The sequence below is a fragment of the Seriola dumerili genome, unplaced genomic scaffold (genome assembly GCF_002260705.1).
Source record: "Seriola dumerili isolate Sdu_G_001 unplaced genomic scaffold, Sdu_1.0 BDQW01000025.1, whole genome shotgun sequence".
Classification (NCBI taxonomy): Eukaryota; Metazoa; Chordata; class Actinopteri; order Carangiformes; family Carangidae; genus Seriola; species Seriola dumerili.
The window spans coordinates 1,271,987-1,295,976 of record NW_019174280.1 but is presented as its reverse complement, the minus strand read 5'-3'; the positions used below and the strand labels follow the sequence as shown (position 1 = coordinate 1,295,976).

Sequence of the window (23,990 nt, the reverse complement as noted above, 5' to 3'; positions counted from 1 at the left end):
CTCCTCTCTGTGCTCACATACACAGCATTTTCATACATGTTTTTCTGTTTCTGTTGTCAGACAATGAATTAAGTTTTAAAACAGTGACTTAAATGTGGTCCATCAAGACTACATGTTAACCAGCCATTACCCTTACCTGTGAGGTAGGCATGGCTTGCACTGGTATAGGCAGCAGCCGGACCTCTCTCACTTGACTGCACCAGAAGCGACTCCAGGGAGAAGCCCTGCAGGCAGAGCCCTCGTCCCAAAACGGCATTTAGCTCCATTATAAAACTATTGACTTTTTGAAAGACTCTTAAACATATATGGAACTGATGAAGTGTGCCCAAAGTTGTCTCTTTTACTCACAAAAAAGTGAAAACACAATGCAGCAGTGGCTGTTCAGCCTGCTTCATGATGTCTGATCTCTGACATTTTAGCACCCCCTGGAGGCCACAGTATTCATTACACCCTCATTACAAACCACTGTGTGAGAGACATGACCAGACCATACAGGTGAACTGAATGCTGACAATTTTATTTGTTTTAGAGTCGTACCAGTAAAAACCTAGTTTTGTGTGTGTGTGTGTGTGTGTGTGTGTGTGTGTGTGTGTGTGTGTCTGTCTGTCTGTCTGTTTGTTTTTGTCTCTGTCTGTCTCTCTCTCTCACTCTCTGTCTCTCTCTCTGTCTGTCTGTCTCTCCCTCTGTCTCTCTGTCTCTGTCTGTCTGTCTCTCCCTGTCTGTCTGTGTCTGAAGTGTAAGCTCATTATTTTAATTAATTAATTAATTTGTATGTCAATCTTCCCTCATCCCACTATTGTTGTGTTGTGTTGTATTTTGATAGGATGTAATTATTATGTCAGCATTTTCTCCACTTCTAGAGAGACACCAGCATCAGCCCTTTCATGCTGCCTGAGGAACACACCAAGCCTGAAACACATTGTGATATATAACTATAGCTTCCAGTCTGAGTCTTTATGTGTCCTTTGTGCCTGCATTTGTGAAGATATTGAGCATATTTAATTGTATCACCTCTGTGCATTCGACAACTTTTTTGTTGTCCAAGAGAAAGAAAATAACAAGACATCAGGATTTACTCACTGGAGACCATAACTATCCTAGGAAGATTTATTTTTAAAGTTCCTCTGGACATGTTTTAAACTCTTGTGCCCCGCCCACCACCTGCTGTCTCCAGGTGGACAGGTGAAAGAGCAGAGAGTATCAAGATGGTTAGAGGAGGAAACATCAGAGAGACTCAGCCACATGTTTGAGCCTCAGTCAGACCCAGACTCAGATGAGGAGTCTGTTGAGACCAGAACCAGAGACTAGCAGACGGATCAGAACGGTTAGCATAGTTAGCATCTTTTTTTTTTTTATGTTGTTTGTTAGGTTGTAACTGGCAGTGGCTGACACAGTGTCAGTGGTTGTGCTAATGCTAACTCTCCCTCTCTCTGTACTGATAAGGTTTCAGGTTTATTTAGCCCCGCCCCCTGTCCCCACAAGTTGACAGCATTGGTTCCTTAGGTTTGTGACATATGAAACCCTGGCTGTCTAAATCTGTGTTTATGAGACTGTCATTGGTTCACTACAGCTCAAGGTGCAAACACTCAGTCATGGTGTTGATGATTATTTCTCTCATCATATGTCTGTATTATATAAAAACACCATAGGGATGTTAACAAGGTGAAAAACTAGATGTTCATCGAGGGGTCTTTAAGATACTTAAGTCATGGACCAAAGCAACCAAAGCGCAGATTAACAATCAATCCAACCAACAGACCAGCCAACATCACCATACTCAAACATTAAAAATAAGGCAGTTTATGTTTTCTTTCTCTTTACCAGTAGGTCTTTGTTCATGGTCACATTAGTTTGCAGAGCAATTGGCATGCATTGTGTGGAAGGCAGGAAGCCCCAGGAGCGTGTACTCTGTCTGTCTCTAATATACTTTACACCTGCTTTGTTGTTTCAGACTGATCTTTGACCCTCGAGAGACGGAGCCAGCAGCAGAGACATGGAGAGCAGCCCAGGATGGAGCACCACAGGACTCAACATCACAAACTGCACTGGCCCACCTGCTAGCAGCCTGCAGGCGGTCCACTTCACCAACAGGATGGTGGTGGTGGTTGTCCTCGGCCTCTTCACCCTCCTCACAGCGCTCATCAATGGCGCCGTCATTATCGCCATCTGCACCACCAAGAAGCTCCACCTGCCCGCCAACTACCTCATCTGCTCTCTAGCCGTCACAGACTTCCTGGTGGCGCTCCTCGTGATGCCCATCAGTATCCTCTACATCACCATGGAGATGTGGTCCTTGGGTCAGGTCATGTGCAAGGTGTGGTTGAGCGTGGACATGACCTGCTGCACCTGCTCCATCCTGCACCTGTGTGTCATAGCCCTGGACCGGTACTGGGCCATTACCAAGGCTATTGAGTATGCTCGCAAGAGGTCACCCCACCGCACCGCCATCATGGTGGGAATAGTCTGGGTCATATCAGTTTTCATATCCATGCCGCCATTATTCTGGACTGAGAGGCCCAGCAGTGGCAGCCTCCAACACTGCATCATAGAGCATGACCACCTGGGATACACTATATGCTCTACTTTAGGGGCGTTTTACATCCCCATGATCATCATTCTTATATTATACTACAGGATTTACAACGCCGCTAAGACACTTTACCAGAAGCGCGGCTCTTCTCGCCACCTCAGCAGTCGCAGCATGGGCAGTCAGAACTCTGCAGACCATTTCCGTGTCCCCCACACATTTTGTGTCTCAGACTTGTCTGACTCAGACCCCACGCTGCATACTGACAAACTCAACACCACTGTCCACATCCCATCCTTTCAAACAGACATGGACAGGCAGGATGACAGGAACCAGATATGTATGTCACGTGAGAGGAAAGCAGCACGAATCCTCGGCCTCATCCTCGGGGCTTTCATCATCTGCTGGCTGCCTTTCTTTTTAAAGGAGCTTCTGGTGGGTTTGCAGGTTTTACAGCCTTCTCAGCTTGTCTCAGACTTCCTGACGTGGCTGGGTTATATCAATTCTCTCATCAATCCTGTGCTGTACACCAGCTTCAATGATGACTTCAAGCTGGCATTCAAAAAGCTGCTCAAGAGAAAAGAGAATACATAGGTCTGAAGTTAAAAGGGAATGTATACACTTTAATCTTATTTGCAGTTTATCTACTGGCAGTGTGATGTTGTGCATCACGATAAAAAAGTTGCATCTCATCCAACAGTGTATTCCATGGTTTTCAAAATGAAATAATTGTTTATAATACATTTATCACATAATCACATCTGTTTAACAGTTGGAACTTGAGTGACTCTTGAGATGAGACATGTTGGTGTCACATTCTGTGTAGGCTGCACTCAACAAAATCTTCATGTTTCATCAGTTTAATCAGAGGGACTGTTGGACTGTTGAAATCACCATGAAATCATCCCCTCATTTCTTTCACATCCTCACAAGTCAACAAGCCATGTGTGTGAATTTTCTCACTGTTATTAGTCACAGGGAGCCACAAACGTTAGGGGTCATGTTGTGCAGCCTAAATTCATCACTGTTCAACAACTGTTAGAAACCTCCACAGGCAGCTGGCCTGAGAGACTGTTGAGTGAATATAGTCCACGTGCCTTGGTTGTGTTTGTGCCTTATCCATGTAGTCTTGGGAAACATTTTTTTGTCTCTTTCAATACATTAGATTCACACACACACACACACACACACACACACACACACACACACACACACACACACACAAACAAAGATGTGTAAATCCCAGAGTCAGTCACCCATAGTTCCACGTCAGCTCATCTATAATTATACTTCACTATGATCATCTACATTCATGCTGACGATCTTATCATCTGTCTTTTTACTATCATGGTAATATCAACACATCCCATCACTCCCTGCCTGTCTAACCTGTCATTAGCACAGTTACATATCACTGCTTCTCATACACACATCTAAACATGCACACACGCATTACCCACACACCCTAATCTAATCTAATCTCCACTCCCTAATTATAATTATTATTAATATTATAGCTGGAGGGAAAACAATTAGCAACTCTTATGATCTACAGAAAATCGCTGTCTTAAAAATTCCCCAGAGGAATAAAAACCATTAATAATTTTAATAATTTTAAAGTGGACTTCCTTTGCTTTCAGTGCAATTGGAAACTTTAATTCTTAATTTCTCAATTTTGACTCTGAAAAATGCTGTAAAATTTAGTTTTTGTTTGAAGAAAATGGATCTACTGTGATTCTTTGTCAAAAGCTTTCTGGATTGTGGTGCTGGGCAGTTTTATATATACATACATATGTATATCAAAGGGACAAAACCAAACTATATACGTAGGGGTATCGTGAAAGAAAACAAAGGTAATAAAGGAAAATATTTAAGGCTTTTCAAGTTTCTACTTTCTGTTCCTAAGTCATGTAATGAATCAATATAGTGTCAAAATATTATTTTGAATTGTTGTATGTGTGGTTTCTTTTTAGTCCATTTGCATTGGTGGCTGAAGTGTTTTCCATATAAAATAAAGAGATTCCAAATAAATAGTTTTTTACAGTCAATGTCATTATTATCATTAAAAAAAAAAAAATTCTAAATGAATAGTTGAACCAGTCAGCATCTATAAGAAATATTCTATATCTGACCAAAACAATTGAATAGATAGGCATTCATAAAATAAATGACAAATACTCTCAGCTTCGTAATAGATAGATAGATAGATAGATAGATAGATAGAATAGATAGATAGATACTTTATTTATCCCTAGGGGAAATTTCATGTGTCCATTAACTCATTGTTGATAATAATAATTAATAATTAATATAATAATAATAATAACAGTTGATGATAAATAAACAATAATAATTAGATTAGTCCACTTCCTTTGGCTGAGGTGTTGTATAACCTGATGCAGGTGGGGACAAAGGATCTCCGGAATCTGGAGTTATGAACCCCTGGCAAAGTCTCCTAATATGACTATTATTACATTTTTAGTCTATCCATACCATCTAACATAATGTTAATTTTTAATTGTGACTTCATATCAGACATCCTGCCAATTCCTTGCATTAATCTCAAAAGACCCAAAGATACCCGATCGGGTTGGCTCAGGTCCTTTGATGTCTGCAGTGAAATGCTGCACATGTTTTATCCATCAGTGGTAGCCAGTGTACTCTTTAATGCTGCAGTTTGCTGGGGCAGCAGCTTGTCAGATATGAACAGAAGGAGACTGGACAAGCTGGTCAAAAAAGCTGGGTCTGTGCTTGGCAGGAGTCTGGACTCATTCAGAACAGTTGTGGAGAGATGCATGCAATGTAAAATTAAGGCCACCTTGGATAATACCAAACATTCTCTCCACAGAACAGAGAGGTTCAGGAGATCCTTTGTCCCCATTGCCATCAGGCTATACAACTCAGCCAAATGCAGTGGACTAATGTAATTATTATTGTTTATTTATTATTAACTATTAGTGAGTTAATGGATACATGAATTTCCCCTACGGCATAAATAAAGTATCTATCTATCTATCTATCTATCTATCTATCTATCTATCTATCTATCTATCTATCTATCTATCTATCAAATACAAAGACAACTGCAAATTCTTCAGGAATAACTGGAATTCCATATTTATATTTATTTAATGTATAATTCGGTAAAAGTCTGTTTTCCTTTAGTAGCTGTGTCACCAACAAAAAATGTCATTTTCAATCCAGCTATCAATAAATAATGTTCTATTTTTATTCTATCTTAATTATTCCCAAAAACTAATCCGTACGTGACCTCTGTAGTCATGACAGCGCCTGCATCATCACGTACGCTGTTACGTAGCGACGCGGTAGTGGTACGCGCTGGAGCTGGGTGTGAAGATGGCGGACGAGGAGGCCGAGCAGGACCGTAGTCCTGAGAACGGGATCAGTGAAACGATTTGGGAACTCAGACAACGGTTGCAAGAATTGCAAGAAGTCGTGGGTAGTGAAAGCAGCGAATCTCCGGTCCACTCCTCTTCTGAGTACTGCCAAGAGTTTTGTAGGGTGAGTTTCCCCTCACATCTTTAGCCAACAAGCTAGCCGTCTTGCACTAATAATGGTACGTCCGGGCTCCTGGAGAATCCAGTTAAAGGTTTGATCTCAAAGCCCAACAATGCTTGGTGGGACTGGGTGTTTGTTGTTCGAGTTTTGCCATTAACAGGGTAAAAGCATGTGCAATTGTAACTAAAGTTGATCGGTGTAGTAGATCGCAGCAACTGAACTCAATCTGACCGCTGACATAGCTAGCTCTGCTAGCTAGCTATTAGCACACGCTAGCTGATAGCTGTGTCTGCAGGAGGTAGTGAACCGTTATGTTATTGGCGTTAAAATCCTTCAGATATTTATCACTGACTTGCAACAGTCTAATAACAACGTGTTTGTTAGTTTCCCTCAGAGTGATGGCAATTCCCAAAACTAGCCACCCAGCCCTACCTGCAGTTAGCCGTTAGCTTTTAGCATTGTATGTTTGGCTACGTGCGCGTACTCGTGAGACCAATTTCGCGGATTGTCTTCGGTGGTAACGGAGCTGTTGTAAAGTCGGCGAGCAAAACCAATCGGTCTAGCGTTGCAGCGGTTTCTGTTGTGGCCAGTGCCCCAGATTTAGCTATGTACAAAAACGTTGTCATTTAGAGTCGGCCAATTTGCGTAAGGTGCAGTGAATTTGATAAGGCAGTAGTGTGGAGGGGTGAGGATTAGCGAGCGTCCCCCGATGGATTTCGAGTTATGTACGTGCAGAAAGGAACGCACGCCTATACAGACGACCCATGCCGTTTTCCATCACAGTTGCACACTAGAACAACCCAGTCCTCTAGTCGTCTTTGCGTACAGGTCTTCTTTACGTACAGGACGTTTCCCAATAGTAAGACAGCAGCATATGAGGGAACGGGGAGGGCGGATCTGCATCAAGCATCTCGACTCCCATTATAATGGTCTTCTTGGCTGACGGATTTGGAGAAAGGGAATATGTCCACTGTCTCCAGGAGCTGAACGCATAAAGTGTGACACTGGGTTATGCCGTTAACATGAAAGTGTGCATCTAGTATATCTAAACATAGTAGTAGTAGTAGTAGGGTCATGTGGAATGCTTAAGAGATAGTATTGATAGTGATGAATGGATTCACAAGGACTCATACTGCGGAGTTTGTTGTTGTGAGATAATTGTTGAAAGGTTCTTTGACAATAGCCACATAAATATTCCAGATATACTGACAAAAAATCATCCTTTAGTACTTACTGCAGAACAGCCTGATGTGGCGAGTGTTCCAAGTCTGGTATGATTATTGTAACAACTTCCGTTTAAATTCAATATTAAAAAGGACAGAAAATTCAGTAAGAGTTCTTCCTGTGATTGTCATCCACATTGAGGTTGTTTAGTGAGAGAAAATGCTCATTATATGCATTTGCTTACAAGCAACCAGGTACCATGGTTTTTAAACCTGAACAGGGGTGACGCTTGAGTCTGATTTCTAAAAAGACATTAATAAACTAGCAATTTAGAAGACATTTGACTGAATCACATGATTAATTGATCCATTAAATCCATTAGTCCATTCAGACACTTTTTTTCTAATCAAAAAGACCATGTTTGTGATTTTAAAATCATTTAAAGAAATGCACACAGATGAACTATTTATGGCTTTTTATTGAATATTTTGAACAGTTGAAATCAAAGCACACAGATACTTTGTGGAAGCACTTTGGTGCTTATCTGCCTCTTCTTTTTTTTTTTTTTTTTGAGCCATGCACTCTTCATATTCGGCAACGTGATTGTGTTCCAGCTAGGGCTGCTTGATATGCAAAAAAAAATATTGCGTTTTCAGTTGGAATGTTTTTCTTTTTTTCATTTTCACCTACAACACTTATGATGCTAACAATACACAACAATGTTGTGACACATTTTACCTTTATCAAAAAAATATCAGCTCCTGTGATTTGGATATTGCACTTGGCAATATTGAGATCTCGATTATATTTCGACTAATTGGGCGTCACCTTTGCTTGTTGAAACTGTTTTTCCGCAGTGTTTGTTTTTGACCTTTTTTTGTTCAGCGTCATCTTCACTGAAGCCAAACGACGGACACGGCTTCGTTTTAGGTAGAAGCTGCTGGCTGAGGCTCAGTGTTGGTGCTCGAGTCCTTCATATCGCCAGCTTCGCTTTGTGTGACTGGATTAATGATAGTTTCACAGGGCGGAGGCGTATTTTTTGAAGAGGACAGTTCATGAATATGTCATTGGGGAACATATTAATTGATATGAGCAAGAGTAAGTTGGTGAGGGCGTCTAAATGTCGGTTTTGATCCTTTTTCAGTTAATTGCCCGGCTCTAATCATCACCTACTGCTCCTGGCAATCAACCGTATTTGACAGCAGAGAGAAGCACAACACACACTCAAAGTAATGGTGTAATAATTAACTCTTAACATTAAGATTGAAATCTTGGTCTTCTTACCAATAGAAATTGACATGGGCATGTTTCACTGTTTATTTACTTTTTATAAACTAAACAATGAGTCAGTGAATGAAGAAAAGAACTGGCATGTCCACAAGAACTGGCACAGTTCTTGTGGACATGTATACCTATACTGTTACAGTTCAACCTTGTTGCTCTAGCACAAGCTATTTTTGGCTAACAGTTTGCATTTGGTGCTAGCAGTCATTGTAATGAAGACAGGCATTTTTAACTGAAGCTCTGAGACTGGATATTAACAGTAAACCTTCAAACCTTCAACCATCAGGCCCAAGACAGTTCAGACAGCATAATTTCATTCATAGACGAGTAAAATACCCACTCTGTTCAGGAAAGAATTACTGGAGTGGGATGTTGTTGTACTACACCTCCACAATGAGCACAAAAAGATTTCCCTTCAATCCCTTTGCCCCAATATCAATATCAGCACTTTCAAAGTGCTATATGGAATTTGGAAATGTCCTGCAAATACACAGTCCAAATGTAGCATGCTCTCAGTCGGTCATTGTTTGTTTTGGATAATCGGAATGGATGTCCCCTTTAAGCATTTTTGGTCCCCACGCTGTTTCAAGTCCTTTTTAATGTTGGCTGTAGCCTAGACTAAATGATGTGTTCTGTCTGTCTGTCCATCTCCTCTGCTCTTAAATTACAGTGCAGCTCTCATGCACAACCAGCAGCTCTTCAGTGGGGTACATGCACTTATATGTGAAACTGTGGCAGGGCAATATATGTATGATACTACAAATAATGATAATGACGCTTACTTCGTTTCTCACAATCCTTTTGATTCAAATACTCAAGGTCTTAGTTCAACAACGTTGTTGATGAGTATAAATTATCGATGTCATGAATGAAAGGTTAAAAAACACTCATGAAATTTTATTTTTGTTTTACTAGACTTTTTAGACACCTTTAGCAACTGTTCCCACCTTTTTTTGCCCCTAGCAACAAATCTAGCAACATTTTGGACAAACCTTGGTGTCAAAGAGAGGCACAGGTACCACCCCTCAAGTGCGAGGTCAGGCTTTCCCGCCACAGGTACACCTCTGACTGTGATTCAGCTGACTGCACAGCCTCTGACAGACATGAATGAGCTTCTAACTTCCTAAAATCAGGATTTTAGCAGCAGCTTGAAAGTGAATGGTGGTTAAAATGTAGTCTTAAAGGGGACCTATTATGCTTTTCTGAGTTTTTCTCCATCTTTTATTGGGTTATATAGGTTTTTGTGCATGTAAATGGTCTACAGAGTCACACGGATCAAAGTTTACACCAAAGGGAGAAACTCTGTCTGGGTAAAAAACAATTTTCTCCTCTGTATGAAACGCCTCGTTGGGGTTCCAGACATTACTTCCTGGTTCTGTTGACGTCAATACATCTGTTGGTGCTGCCCACCTGGACACCCCCTGCAAGCTTGGTACTCCCCACACAAGGCACAGCACATAACTACTTGCTTTAGTTATGTGCTTTAGTTTTCTTTAGTTTTGTAGCCATGCTGAAATAACAGCGTGTTCTTAACTGCCTGGAGAAATCTACTTCATTTTTCCCATGGTTCTCCACTGCTCCAAAATACCTACATTAAGGTGTGAGCCTGCACTTCAAGGAGGACTGCTTTAGAAACCACGCACAGTTAGAGCTTCATTTTTGATGCGCAGCAATCTCCATATTTCTGCCTCTTCCCTCGCTCCGGCTGCCTGACAGTGGGTACGCTCGTTTTCTGCTTCAGTCCAGCTTGTGAAGGTGGATCAGGTCTGTCATCTTCTGGTTCAGAATTGCACTCTTGCACAAAACAATAAGGCAGAACCGATGCTTCCACAATGAAGCCAACACAACTGTTCGTTTACACAAGTGTGTAGAATGTTTTCTGGCAAGCTGACCAATCAGAGCACACTGGGTTCTGATTGGTCAGCTTCAGAGGGAGGAGGGGGGCCTTAAAGCCCTGAGCTCTAACATAGTGTTTCAGACAGAGAGAATAGAGAACAGTATAAAATGTACAGAAGAAGAAAAACAATGTCTTTCCATTTAGCTTCAGCAGCTTCTGGTACTTTCCATTGAAAGTAAATGTTTACAGTGGTTCCACGACAGTTTTTAACTACATCCTCATCTTTACACATTGACCACATGCAGTCCAGACAGATACTCTGTTTTGACCGTGTTTCAGTTTGTTTTTGTGAGTGGTAAGCAGCAGAGTAAAGAGTCCAGAGGGAGAAGCTGTGGGCGGAGGATCATGAGCGTGTAGGCTGAAGTTGAAACATCCTTGAAGTATAGAGTGAGTTCTGTAAACAGAGCTGTTTGCACTTGGCTTGTTTCCCCCCTCCCGCTATCTCCTGCAGGTATCCAGCCTGACAAGCCTGCGTTTCTTTTTCTGACCAAGTTGAGCGTGAATGGTCACAATGACTAAGAATGCTACAGGCAGGAAAACTGAGTAGGTGTTGTATCTGTTCTCATCAGAATAAATCAACATGGGAATGAAGTTTATTGGGTTAAATTGAATCCATCAGTCGTGCAATAAATCCTCCTTCATTAAGGTTATAATGTTCAGCTCTTATTTAAACAGCTTTAGAGAGGCGTTGATTCAACTTGATGATCATTTTGTTTGTAGTTTGTGTTCCTGTTGCTGTATTGGATTATACAGTGATTTGTTTCTGTTATCTACCCTGGACAAAATAATAGAAACATTAGCATAATGTAGTGCTGAAAAATGTGCACAAAAGTCATATTGCCATTCATTTGGCAGATATTGCAATGAGTCACTGTTTCAGCTGGAATTGTCATTTTTTCATTTTATTTTTACTGAAATTTTTTTTAAATGATGTTTTTTTTGGGTTGTGCTGTACCAAAAACACATGTTTTCTTACATCTGGAGAATATCTTTTATAGGTCAGGGTGTCTCTGTAGCACCACAAAGCTTCATTTATGGTCTGCTGTGACACATTTACCTTTTATCAAAAAAAGAAATTGCAGCTCCTGCAATTTGGATATTGCACTTTCAATTATATTTAATTAATTTTGCAGTCCTAATATTATGCAATGGTGTTCTGGGTGTATCTGTAGTTCCAACTGCTGGAGAGAGAGGGAGGAGGCTTCTGTAAAATATAAAATACACTTTCTGCAGCCACAGTCTCCCAGTTGAAACTTAACTCGTATCATATCAGTAAATTAAGGATTAATGTTTAGTTGACTGTCAGTATTTGGAGCAAGTAGCCATCTGCTACTACATACATATTTATACTGTGTATACTGAGCATCCTCTGAACACAAATGATTTGAGAATGAATTAAACTTATTTCTTTTTAAGGTGTTGTTTGTAATTTTAGTAACTTTGAAAAGTTGGACAGTAAAAATAAAAATTCAAATTCAATACTGAATTCAGATTGTTTAAAGTGCTAAAATCTCAACCCTTATTCCAAGAGCTTATAAAGAATTCAGACTTAATGCTGTTTGAAAGGGGATGCATTCATTAAATCCATCATTAGGTCCCAAGTACATCTTAATGTTACACAATTCTTTAGTAATCTTCAGTCAGTGAAAACTGAACCCCTTCATTTTCATGGAATGTTTTTCATTTAGGGACACTAGTGTAAATATCTGTGTAGAGACCTTAGGTGATGCTCATTTCATGTCTTTTCAGCCCTGATCGTTATTAGTTCTCGTGCTAAATGGTCCATTAATCAAATTTTATTTTTTTATTTTTTTATTTGGCTTCCAACGATTATGAAACCATGATAATCAAGAAAAAACGATTATTGTTGTGCTGTTTAGCGACGATCTATCCATCTATATATCCGTCTCTGTTGAATTGTATTTAAAGTTCAAGCTACAATGTTAAAAACACAACTTTTTTTTAAAGTTCAATAAATGTTTGATGTTTCCAAATTCATTGACTAAATATTGATCTTAATATTGATCAAGATAATCGCAATTATGATTTTTGCCATAATCAAGCAACCCTACCGGGGAAAGGTTGTAAGTACACACAGGGCCTCTTTAAATGGCTGTTGTTCCCTCTCTGTAGACACTGCTGGAGTACGCAGGCCGCTGGAAGATAGAGGAGGAGCCTCTGCCGCTGGTGGAAGTGTACATAGTCGCCCTGCTGAGTTACGCACAAGCCTCTCCATACCTCTCCCTGCAGTGTGAAAATGTTCCTCTTGTAGTTGAAAGGCTGTCACTGTAAGTACCTTTTTTCGAATAACTGCAGATAAGTTATACTTAACCCCCATAACCATTCATTATTATGCTGAATGCAGCCCTGTAACAAAAGCTGAATTACAGCTTTCCTGTCAAGTCTATCAACATTTCTGTGATTATATTTAAAAGTGCAGCCGAAGTCAATGTCATGTTCTTGTTTATTTCCTCTTTGTTCTGCAGGAGTTTTGTGGAGCTTTTGCTCTCATTGAAGGAGGATGTTCCAGACGGCCTGTGGAAAGAATTCAAGTCATCTGTGCAGGTAAAGATGTCTATAACTTAGTTTGTGACTAACACTGTGTCAAGTTACACAGTGTGAACGTGGCACTAGTCCTTCTAAAAGTTTAGAGTCAAAATATGTCAGCTTTCAAAATGTCCACAGCCTGTGCTTATACAGTGTTGTTAGGGCTTCAGGTTCAAATGAGGAAATAGGACTTCAAACAGAATTCACTCGTCATCTTCATGGTTCACAGCCTTTAATTTAACTGATTAAGTTTCCATACATTTGCTTTTCATTTGAAATTCACACCCTTCAAAATGCTGAAAAATAGTCTCAAACATCACATTGTCACACACCTTGTGAGTAATGTTGTCTTCCTGTTGTGTGTAGTTTGCTCACAGTACGCTACAGGAGAATGGACTCACTCAGCTATCCCTGCTGTCTGCTTTGGCTCAGTATGATGGGGTTTGGACCAACAGAGTCCTGCAAGGCCTCCTGTCCAATGAAAGTCCACAGACAGAACAAAGTGAGTTGTGCTCTGGTTTTCAGAGTAAGTAGACAGGTGTATCACCCTGACAGACAGGCACACAGAGAGGGCCGGTAAGAAGTTACTGCTGGTCCATGATTGTGTTGTAATGTATCTAACTTCATGTCAGGTTAAATCTACCTGTTTCTTTTCTCTTCTTTCTCTCCCTCCCTCTCACCTCGGCCGGGTGTCGCCACATCTCCACTTCCTGCATTGTTTCAAATTAAAAGCCCTCAGTAGAGTCGTGGAAGTGTGACTTTGTGAAATTGTAGCAGCGGCAGTTTCTGTCGCAGCGAATGTGAAATGGTCAATTTTCTTCTGCTTTGTTTTAGTCTCCCACAGAAACACTGATGTGGGAGACTGAAACAAAAGAAGAAGAAAGCTGACCTTTTTGGCCATGATACCAAAAACATGATGATGACGTGATACAGTAATACTTTTACACATCACCAGAGACACACCGTAACCACTGTGAAGCGTGGTGTTAGCATCATGATGTAGGGATTCCTTTCTGCAGCAGGCCCTGGTAGGCTTGTGAAGATAAAGTGACAGGAATATTATGTAAAACAATTAAAACATGATTCATGAAGTCAGAACACAATGTCACTATCTGTTCTCCCCCTGGTTTCAGTTGAGGAGTTCCTGGTGCAGGAGGGGCAGGTCCTGTTGGAGATGAGAGTGAAGCAACTGATGAAGGAGAAGCAGCTTGGGAAGGCTGCACTGCTGGCAAAGACATGCTCTGAGTGTCCTCTTCTCCAAGGGAAGGGACCTTTCAAGCAGATGTACCTGGTCTGCCTCTGTGCTACCTCAGAACAGGATCGGCTCATGGACGAGGTACGTGTAGCTACACGGTGACTGTTTGGCTTCAATATGTGGGTGGATAAGTGATGTGACCACACCTAGTACAGCATTGCATCATGTTAGTTGAACCAACTACTGTAATACACAATAACACACACGCAACAGTTCTTAAAGGTCAAGGTTGTTGTTGTTGTGTGTTTCCTGTGAAGGAAACAATCATGTCTGCTTATTATCTGTCTCATCTTTTCTACCTGATACTTAACAATTAACCTGTGGTGTGTTTAGGTAACCTTAGAAATGTGTGTGTGTTGGGTGAAACGAATAAGAACAAATACCAGTGTGCTAACTCTGACATTTGTTTCTTTACTTTGCTAAAATCATACACACACAGACAGACAGAGATTCTTGCTTTATAGTTAGAGTAGATAATTATATAATTATGCTGTGGACCTGTTTCTGCTCTTAAAAACCAATATTAGTGTCTGTATTTCGTAGTATTTCTTAATATTCAGGGCTGGAGTAGGAATAATAATGGGTAAGTTGAATTATGAGTTTTGCACTGGAACATTTCAGATCTCACACTGAGTGATAGTAACCATAGTAACAGTCCATGTAGGCATACAGGTAGCTTAAGTTAGCTAGGAAATAATCACCAAGCAGCTGGTGACTGTTTCAATTCAATGCCTAATAAAAAATACAAACATTAAATTGTGTCCTTTAGTTTCCTCAGACTCAGGATGTGTTGGTCTGTGGTCACTCTGTGTTTTGTTTTGTTAGCACAGCAAATTCATGAGATCCTTCCAGTGAGCTGTGACTGGGGGGTTATGAGGTCTGCACCGGAACATTAAAGATGTTGCGCTGAGTGATAGTAACTATAGCAACAGCAGGAGAACACATGCTCCATTGTAGTCAGTCAGAGCTTGTTTCAGTCTGTAATTTCCTAAACTATAGTTTAAAAGAAATTAATGAAAAATTAAATATATCCTTTCATCCTGGAGGTGTCCCAGGCCTGATCTGTGTTCGTCCCAAACACATGTTCTAGCGTCGACGGGATGACGTTAGTCTCAAGCCCTGCACAACTTCACAGATAACACTTAAACACAGTTTGTGAGACTGTCAGCTTTGAAGGCATTTTAGTGTTTCAGCTTGTAGGTGTTCTCTTAAGTGAACATGCATTGCTTCTAGTGAAACTTAATGACTGTTTCTATGACCTCAATCTGTGCAGCTTTCAAAGGAGGACTGCCGTGATGCATTAGAGATGATCTGCAATCTGGAGTCAGATGGAGATGAGACGGCAGCTTTCAGTTTATGCGCAGCCTTCCTGAGCCGACAGCTTCTCCGAGGAGACACATACTGTGCTTGGTAAGGAAACACAAGCCACCCCATGCATATCTGCATAGACACAAGTTCCTTTCTTTATGGAGGGAGAAAAAGATTTATCGTTGACAGGGAAAAACAAAATAACATGGTGATTCTCTTAGTTTCAGAATCTGTGTTAATATGGAATTAGTATGGCAGCATGTTTATCCCATGTATACTGATGTGAAGAAGCATTAAGGAACATCATAGTGGGAAAAACTGCCATAGTTCAGAATTGGTCTGATTCTGATCATCGAGTCCAAACAGACCACACGTTGAATCACCCCCTCAGTGTCCTCAGTTGATCTCAGTTGACACTTTCCTGTTTGTTGTTTGTGTCGCTGTATGTTGTACGTTGTTAATAGCTGAGGTTTCGGTCACTTCTGACTTGATGAATTAATAGGTGATGAATTCCCTCTCTCCCCTTTCTTTCGATGCAGGGAGCTCACTCTGTTTTGGAGCAAGCTGTTGAAGCGTCTGGAGCCGTCAGAGCAGGCCTTCCTCGACAGATGCCGCCAGATGTCCTTACTTTCCAAAACCATGTATCACATCCTGTTCCTCATCAAGGTCATCCAATCAGAGGTCAGTATACAGTCAGCTCTTTGGATATTATCAATGAGTGGGAAAACAGAAAACTGAATCTGAAAAACACCATTTACCTTTCAGCTTTCATTTATTATAACACTCCCAATACATTGACTTTATCCTGTGGTTGCACGAGTTTAAAAGAATCTTTTTATTATGAAATGCTGCATGGGGGTGTGAAAGGAGGTTTTGTGCATAGACAACAGTGGCCATGGTCTAATTCTGTCACTAAGATAGCATTGTTCATGTTCAAGCTGTTTTAGTTCGTGTTATATACAGTGGGGTGTCCTAGCCTCAACTCTTAGATGCATTTTATGAATATGAGATATTAACATGAACCAGCAGCCAGATATAGTTACTTCAATGACCCTGGTTTATTTAAAGTGTTTTTCTTTTCTCAAAATGAATTTGCTTTATTTATTGTTTAAGTCCTAAGTGAGTTTCAAAATAATGTTGTTGTGTGTGTTTGGCAGTTTTAAATGGTTCGTCCTCCTCTTCTTCACAGATGGACAGTGTTGGACTACCAGTGTGCATAGAAATGTGCATAAGAGCTCTGCGATTGGACTCAGATGATGGAAACACCAAGGCCACTGTGTGTAAAACGATTTCCTGTTTGCTTCCCTCTGACTTAGAGGTCAAGCGGGCCTGTCAGCTGACTGAGTTCCTCCTGGAGCCAACAGTGGACTCTTACTACGCTGTGGAGACGCTTTACAACGAGCCGGATCAAAAACTAGAGGAGGAGAATATGCCCGTCCCCAACTCACTACGCTGTGAGCTCCTGCTGGTTTTTAAAACCCAATGGCCTTTTGACCCAGAGTTCTGGGACTGGAAAACACTTAAGCGTCATTGTCTAGCACTAATGGGTGAAGAAGCTTCAATAGTGTCATCCATTGACTTACTGAATGACACCGAGAGCCCAGAAGAAGAGGAAGACTCCCTCAGTAAGGAGGGGTTTAACAATATCCCAGACCATTTAGTCAGTGGCACTTACGAACTAAAAGATATCACAGACAAGAAACAGAAAAACAGAGAAATGAAGAAACTGAGAGAAAAAGGTTTCATATCTGCCAGGTTTAGAAACTGGCAGGCATACATGCAGTACTGTGTGCTGTGTGACAAGGAGTTCCTTGGCCACAGGATTGTACGCCATGCACAGACTCACCTGAGCGGAGGAGTATACAGCTGTCCTATATGTGCTCAGACCTTTACCTCAAAAGATACATTGATTCCTCATGTAACGTCACATGTCAAACAGTCGTGCAAGGAAAGGCTAACTGCAATGAAAACAAACAAGAAATTGGCTAATCCCAAAACGGCTGCTCCTGTTATTGCAGCGTTGAAGGCCAAGACAGAAAATGAACTGTATGAAAATGGTGATTCCCCGGGGCAGAATGGGGGGTCGGCTCATAATGTTCAGGCCAGAGTGGAGAGGTGTAACATTGAGTGTAGTGATGACAATATTTGCCCTGTTGGAAAATGCAGAAGAACCTTCAAATTTTTCAAAAATCTCATTGCACACGTTAAAGCTCACGGGGACGACGAGGAGGCAAAGACATTCCTGGAAATGCAGACCAAAAAGGTTGTTTGCCAGTACTGCCGCCGCCACTTTGTTAACGTCACCCATCTGAACGATCATTTACAGGTCCACTGTGGTGTGAAGCCTTATATCTGTATACAGTTAAACTGCAAGGCAAGTTTCTTATCCAACACTGAACTCCTTATACACAGGAAAACACATTCTGTTTTTAAGGCCAGATGCATGTTTCCTAATTGTGGAAAGGTTTTCAATGAGGCCTTCAAACTGTATGACCATGAGGCAAAACATTATAAAACTTTCACTTGTAAAGTTGTAGACTGTGGGAAAGTATTACATTCACAACAGCAGCTGGATTTGCACCAAAAGGAACATGCCACTCAAGAGGAAAAGCCATCGTCTGAGCAGACCTCACAAAATATCCAGCCTGGCCCTTCACTCATCGAGCAAATGCTTTCAGACCAGACTCCTGTTAAACTAGAGAATTCCCAAGAGAACTGGAGCAGTGAAAGTGCTGTTAATCCAGATCAGGGAAGGCTGCCAGTGTCCATTGAGGATTTGCTCAAATCTTCACAAGCACCTGTGGAAACCTTAGGACATTACAGAGTCAAACATGAACCACAAAATCCGCCTTTCCCCACCAGTCAGAGTTTAAGTAGTTCTGTGATTCAGCCTGTGAACTCCCACATGTCTGATCCTAACAGACACAGAGATGGTTCAGGTGGTCACTCTTTTGATTACATGAGACCACCTCAGCAGAATCAATCAGTACATCCATTTGAATCAAACTTAGGTAACATGCCACTCGGCTGTAATTCACATGTCTTACAACGCCAGACTCAAGTGTTCCCCACTAATGTGAATGCTGGATCAATGAGTTACAACTCTGACTGCAACTTACCATTGCCAGGACAGCAGCGGCCGATGTGTAGCAGCAACCTGTTATCAGTATCACCGCCCCAAAACTCCATAGAGCCAGCAATGTCACAGCCACTTCCTCCAACAGTAACCCCGCAGCCGTTTGCTGGGAGCAGATCCGAGAACTCTGTGACGTCCTCAACTACTACAGGTTCCCCTCCAGGACAGAGAGAGCGATTTCATTGTGCATTTGAATTGTGTACGAGGCACTACAGCTCCTACAGAAGTGTTTCCAAGCACATGAAAACGGTTCACCCAGATTTCTATGAGCAATGGAAAGTTACCAGAACTAAAATCAAGATAACCTACACTTCAGCACAGAGCGCACCGTCTGTGGGACATCTCAGTTCAGTCACCTCACCTCAGAATCAGCACTGCAACAGCAGCAAAGTACCAGTTCATGGAGTTCAGAGGCAGAACGTTATCCAATCACCTCCTTACACCAACATGGGTACAACCTCAAACTATAATACTCTGCATTCCCATTCTTCATCGGCCCACAACCACAATGCTTCACTCCTGATGGAAAATGTTTTGAATCCCATTGTTCTCTCTCAGTTAGGAAGTGATACAAACCCCCACTCCCAAGTGTCAGGTGGTCAGAACTGGCACTCAGCCCCTGGTATCGAGCAAATTCAAAATTGTGGCTCTTCACAAGTCTATCCATCTAACTTGCAAGTGATGCCTCAAGTCGATTCTAGCAGTGCTGCTCTCCCACTCAGTGTCCCATCCTGCTCTATGATAGGATCAACAATGAACAGACCAACAGAGTCCTTGCAGCCACCACTTATGGAAAATGGGTCCCAGTCAGTTTTCCCCTCATGCATGGACAGTGCAAAGGAAGTGTCACAGCAAGCAGAAGACCTTCTTCTGCCATATACATCGCAGATGCAGAGCAGTTTAGTCTCAGGTTCCAAGGCGCCAGAAAAAACAATGCAAACCCAGTCCAGTTTTCCCTCTCCAGACAGCGCAGGCCAGAACAGCAGCAACAGCCAGCCTCCAAATGCGCCGGTTGTCTCTGAAAACAATCCCGAAAATCAAAAGCGGGCCAGAAGAAACAAAAGAACCAAATGGCCAGCTATTCTTAGGGACGGCAAATTTGTTTGTTGCAGGTGTTTCAGACAATTTAATAGTCCCAAATCCCTCGGAGGACACTTGTCCAAGCGCACCATCTGCAAACCATATGAAGAGTCGGAACTCAATACAGATTTGCCAACATCATTTCTTGACCTCCTCAATTCAGAGCAAACTGTTGGCCCGGTTGCTCAGCCACAGTTGTCCTATAATCCTGCTGCGGTGTATGAGGAAAAGCCTCATGAGTCTGTAACAAGTGTTTCAACAGCCACAAAGGATTACCCCACTGCCAATTACCCACAAGATAATTTGCCAACATATGGGAATGGTGAGTCAAATGATGACATTCTGAAACAAATAATGGCCGAATCCAATATGTCTGATCTTTTTGTGCACACACCTGCTCCCCAGCCATTGTTTCAAAACCCATGTGTTCCCTATGGAGCCGGTGAGCGTTTGCCAGGGAGCTCAGTCATACAGCATACAGAAAATGTCCAGCTGAAGCGAGGGGAAAGACGAGAGGACAGTTCATATAGTACAATCCATTATCCTCAGCCAAGCATTCATACATTTGCTGAAAGTGAATTCCCTGACCCGCTTCTTTCTCAAATCCTCACAGAAACCCCCCTCATTGCCGTTCCTGGCAGTGTCTCCACAAACCATGTGACTCCCGGGGAAATTCACAGTGAAGGCTATGACTCTGAAACAGCCATTCAGACACCGGAAACGGATTCAAACCCAGTGATGCAAACAGTCTTACCTGATAGTCAGATATGTCCAGCAACAACAAGTGGCAAGCAAGCTGAGACACAAAGGAAGACGGCTGAGCAAGATATTAAGAAGAGGCTGCGGGAGCAGATTTTGGCCGGCGACTTTCAGCGTAGAAACAGCTCGTGTCTTTCAGGCAACACTGACCCTAATGCCAACTCAAAGATGTCTTTTGGCCTAATGTGCAGTCCTTCCAATAATTCTGGACATCATCAGCTGTTTCGTGATGTAAAGAGTGACTCAGCTAGTCAAGGACAAGTCATTCAAGAAAACTGTGCAATCATCCCGGGAACCTCTGGCGAAATCGAACGGCTACTGAACACACGCAGCTTTACTTGTTTCAGAGAGACCTCTGACCCGCAGCAGGAGGTACTGAGCCCCACAGGGATTGCAGCGAATGATACAGATTCTGAACCCACGCAGTTATCTGCCAGCCAGCAACAATGCATGACAGAAATTCAAAGTGCATTTGAAAGGCTCAACTTGGTCAGAGAAATGTCTGATCAGATGTCGGCTTCCATGAAACAAAATACCAATGTTCCAACCAGCCAGACAGCACTTGCAAAGGTCCAGTCACGCAGCTCGCCTTCGTCCACCTCTGTCAAGCCGTTCGCCTGTGAGAACGAGAACTGCACATTTAGTTCCATGTCAAGTGAAGCGCTTTGGAAACACCTGTCCAAAACTCACAACTACACACTTGAGATGGTGAATGTGGTTAAAAAAAGGTATGGTCAGTATGCTCCATTCAAGTGTCAAAAGTGTAGTAAAACATTCACTCGAAACTCAAACCTTCGCACTCACTACCAGTCAGCTCACAAATTATCAGCTGAGGAAATCGCAGATCTAGATATGAAGCGCAGGTTGGCCAAAGCTGCTGCATCCGCTGCTATTCAAAAGTGGCCTGCCAGGCCAAGCCAGGCTCCAGCAGCTCAGACCAAAGCAGCGACTCCTTCACTGGAGAACAGAGCACATCTCTATTCATTCCAAGACGCAGCAAAATGTGATTACGTATCACAGGCATTTGTACCAGGCACTAACATGGACATAACTAATCCGAAATTTCAAGATGACAATCGCTCCACAGTCATTCATCCTTTGCAAACAGCCCCTATGCACAAACAAGCAGTGTCTCCCCCTGTACAGGCCCACACCTCCACGTCAGCACTTCAGTCAGCACGAGCAGGGACGGCGACACAACAGTGGACACATGGACAGCAAAGAAACCTGCCCAGGGTGCCCACTCAACACACAAGTGGTCAACAAGTTGGAGACCATTTGCCCGAAGCTCCGTCCTCCACACCTGAGGCTAACGGGCTTACGTCTCTCGACAGACAGTGTGCCGTCAACAGGCAGTCAGTCGTGAAGCCGAGCATGGATGTGACCAAGAAGACAAAAGAGAAGAAGTCCAACTCGGAAGATGCCACGAGTCCTTACAGACCATATCGCTGTGTTCATCAAGGCTGTGTGGCAGCCTTCACCATCCAGCATAATCTGATCCTCCATTACAGGGCTGTTCACCAGTCTGCTTTGTCAGCACTGGAGGTGAACAAGGAGCAGGACCAGAGTGAGGGACTGGATGAAATAATGGAACATGATGGGGAGGAGCCAGAGGCAGAGATCCCCCAAATTTCTGAATTCAGATGTCAAGTCAAAGACTGCTCCCGAGTTTTCCAAGAGGTTCCCAACCTTTTGCAGCACTATCTTCAGCTGCATGAATTCAGTCTCGATAAGGTTGGCAATCTCTTATCTGGCATCAAGCTCGGCAGGTTTGCTTGTGGCCACCAAGGTTGCACAGTATCCTTCACTATTCTCTGGAAGTATATTGGGCATGTCAAAGAACAGCACAAAGATATAAGGCTTTCCAAACCAGAACAAATCAATGGCTCGTTCAAGTGTGAAATCGAAGGCTGTGACCGCTCATATGCGACAAAGTCAAACCTGCTCAGACATGTCATGAAAAAGCATCAGGACCTGTACCAGCCTAAACTCAAAAATCAACAGATAAAAGAAGACGGGATGAAACAGAACTCAAAGACTTTGCTTTACCAAATTACCAAGACGAGTAACGGGAAGGAAAACATTGAGAGCAATAAAAAGATCATACAGAGGGCGAATGACTCGAAGAGAGTCAGCAAGTCAAAAAACAATCACTGGACAAAATATGGAAAACCCTCCTTGAAATCTAAAGTGGAGGCATCTGCAATGTGCACGAAGAAATTTCCTCTGCAATACCCCTGCATGATCAAAGGCTGTGAGTCAGTCATGAAATCAGAGCGGAGCATATTAAAACATTACATGGGACATGGGCTGTCAGAAAAGTACCTGGAACAGCAAAGGAGTCACTTCATATTCTGTAAAAAGGTTCCCAGGCAGAAGTGTCGGTCCATCAGGAGTGATGACTCCAAATCAGACAACACCTCTGACCTGTCAGAAGCAGAGCTGGCAGCAGACACCAGCCTGGAAGGAGGAGAATATGGATATTCAAAACCCGTCCTGCGCAAAAGGACCTCCACGGGGATCCCTGCAGCGTTGTTCGACAGCAAACTATCAAATGATGAGAGTTCTGATGGCTCTGTGGTGCTCAAACGTAAACGAGGACGTCCACGAAAGCTGATTGAAAAAATAGTGAAACGCAAGAAAATTCCACGCACAACAAAGACGGACGTTGTTTACAGCAAGGACGATGAATCGGACTCCTCGTGCCCTGCAGTGCTGCAGGAGGAGATGACTGAGCAGAGTGCTCCACTGGCCTCCTTTAAACCTATGGGATTTGAAATGTCTTTCTTAAAATTCCTGGAACAGTCAAATAAATCTGAACACACCTTCACGAGGAAGGTGGATGTGCCAGAAACATGGAGAAAAACATCCAGTGTGAACACCAAAGACACCTGTGTCAGGTTCAGCAACCCTCAGAATCTGAAATCACTCAGTAAGGTTAAGATAATTATAGATGCGGCCTTTTCAGGTGTCACTGACCTTATGTTGAAACAGCTGCAGGCCATGCAGCCTGTGGTGGTGTTGGAAAAAAATGACTAACTTGTTCCTTTGTTGTTGTTGTTAAGCAGAATCTCAGGACTTGAATGAGTAAACTCTGCTGCAGACTGGTGCCCTTATATATGACTTGTTTTTTACACACTGAGTTAAAAAAAAACAGTTGTTTGGAGTTATACTGTAATATGATCTGTACAATTTGTCTTTTTATAGAAATGTGTATAGCATGTTCATTAAAGATTTTGCTGATAATTAAAATCTGGCATCAGCTTCGGGTGTCTTAATTATCCCTGTGGGACATACAAACAGATGGACTTTGAAATGGATTCTATTGTTGTGTGTAGTTTGTGATTTGAAGATGTTGATTCTTGTGCGTTGTGTATATAGTTTGAAATCACCCACTGCCACCAGCAGTCTTACTATTAAACAAACTGTTTTTTACCAGTCTGATTTGTTTTCCATCATTTGCCATTTTGTTCAGATCACACTGCCGCTCAGGAATAGTTTTGTACGGTGTGCA

At 42.2% G+C, this 23,990-nt stretch overlaps 2 protein-coding genes across 2 annotated transcripts; both read left to right on the top strand.

Moving 5' to 3' along the window:
- Positions 1–1,993: 1,993 nt before the first annotated feature.
- htr1e (5-hydroxytryptamine receptor 1E) lies at positions 1,994–3,121 on the top strand. The gene has a single exon (XM_022764811.1). The coding sequence runs from the start codon at positions 1,994–1,996 to the stop codon at positions 3,119–3,121; it is 1,128 nt and encodes a 375-aa protein (XP_022620532.1).
- Positions 3,122–5,884: 2,763 nt separating this feature from the next.
- On the top strand, positions 5,885–23,906 carry znf292 (zinc finger protein 292). Its single transcript, XM_022764786.1, has 8 exons — positions 5,885–6,049; positions 12,525–12,679; positions 12,878–12,956; positions 13,305–13,440; positions 14,072–14,274; positions 15,467–15,603; positions 16,041–16,182; positions 16,691–23,906. The coding sequence occupies exons 1-8, from the start codon at positions 5,885–5,887 to the stop codon at positions 23,513–23,515; spliced, it is 7,842 nt and encodes a 2,613-aa protein (XP_022620507.1). The 3' UTR covers positions 23,516–23,906.
- Positions 23,907–23,990: the final 84 nt, after the last annotated feature.

Coding starts and splice junctions, on each gene's coding strand:
- htr1e (XM_022764811.1), top strand. CDS start 1,994: ATGGAGAGCAGCCCAGGATGGAGCACCACAGGACTCAACATCACAAAC.
- znf292 (XM_022764786.1), top strand. CDS start 5,885: ATGGCGGACGAGGAGGCCGAGCAGGACCGTAGTCCTGAGAACGGGATC. Junction 14,275..15,466: donor AGGATCGGCTCATGGACGAG/GTACGTGTAGCT, acceptor CAATCTGTGCAG/CTTTCAAAGGAGGACTGCCG. Junction 16,183..16,690: donor TCAAGGTCATCCAATCAGAG/GTCAGTATACAG, acceptor TCTTCTTCACAG/ATGGACAGTGTTGGACTACC.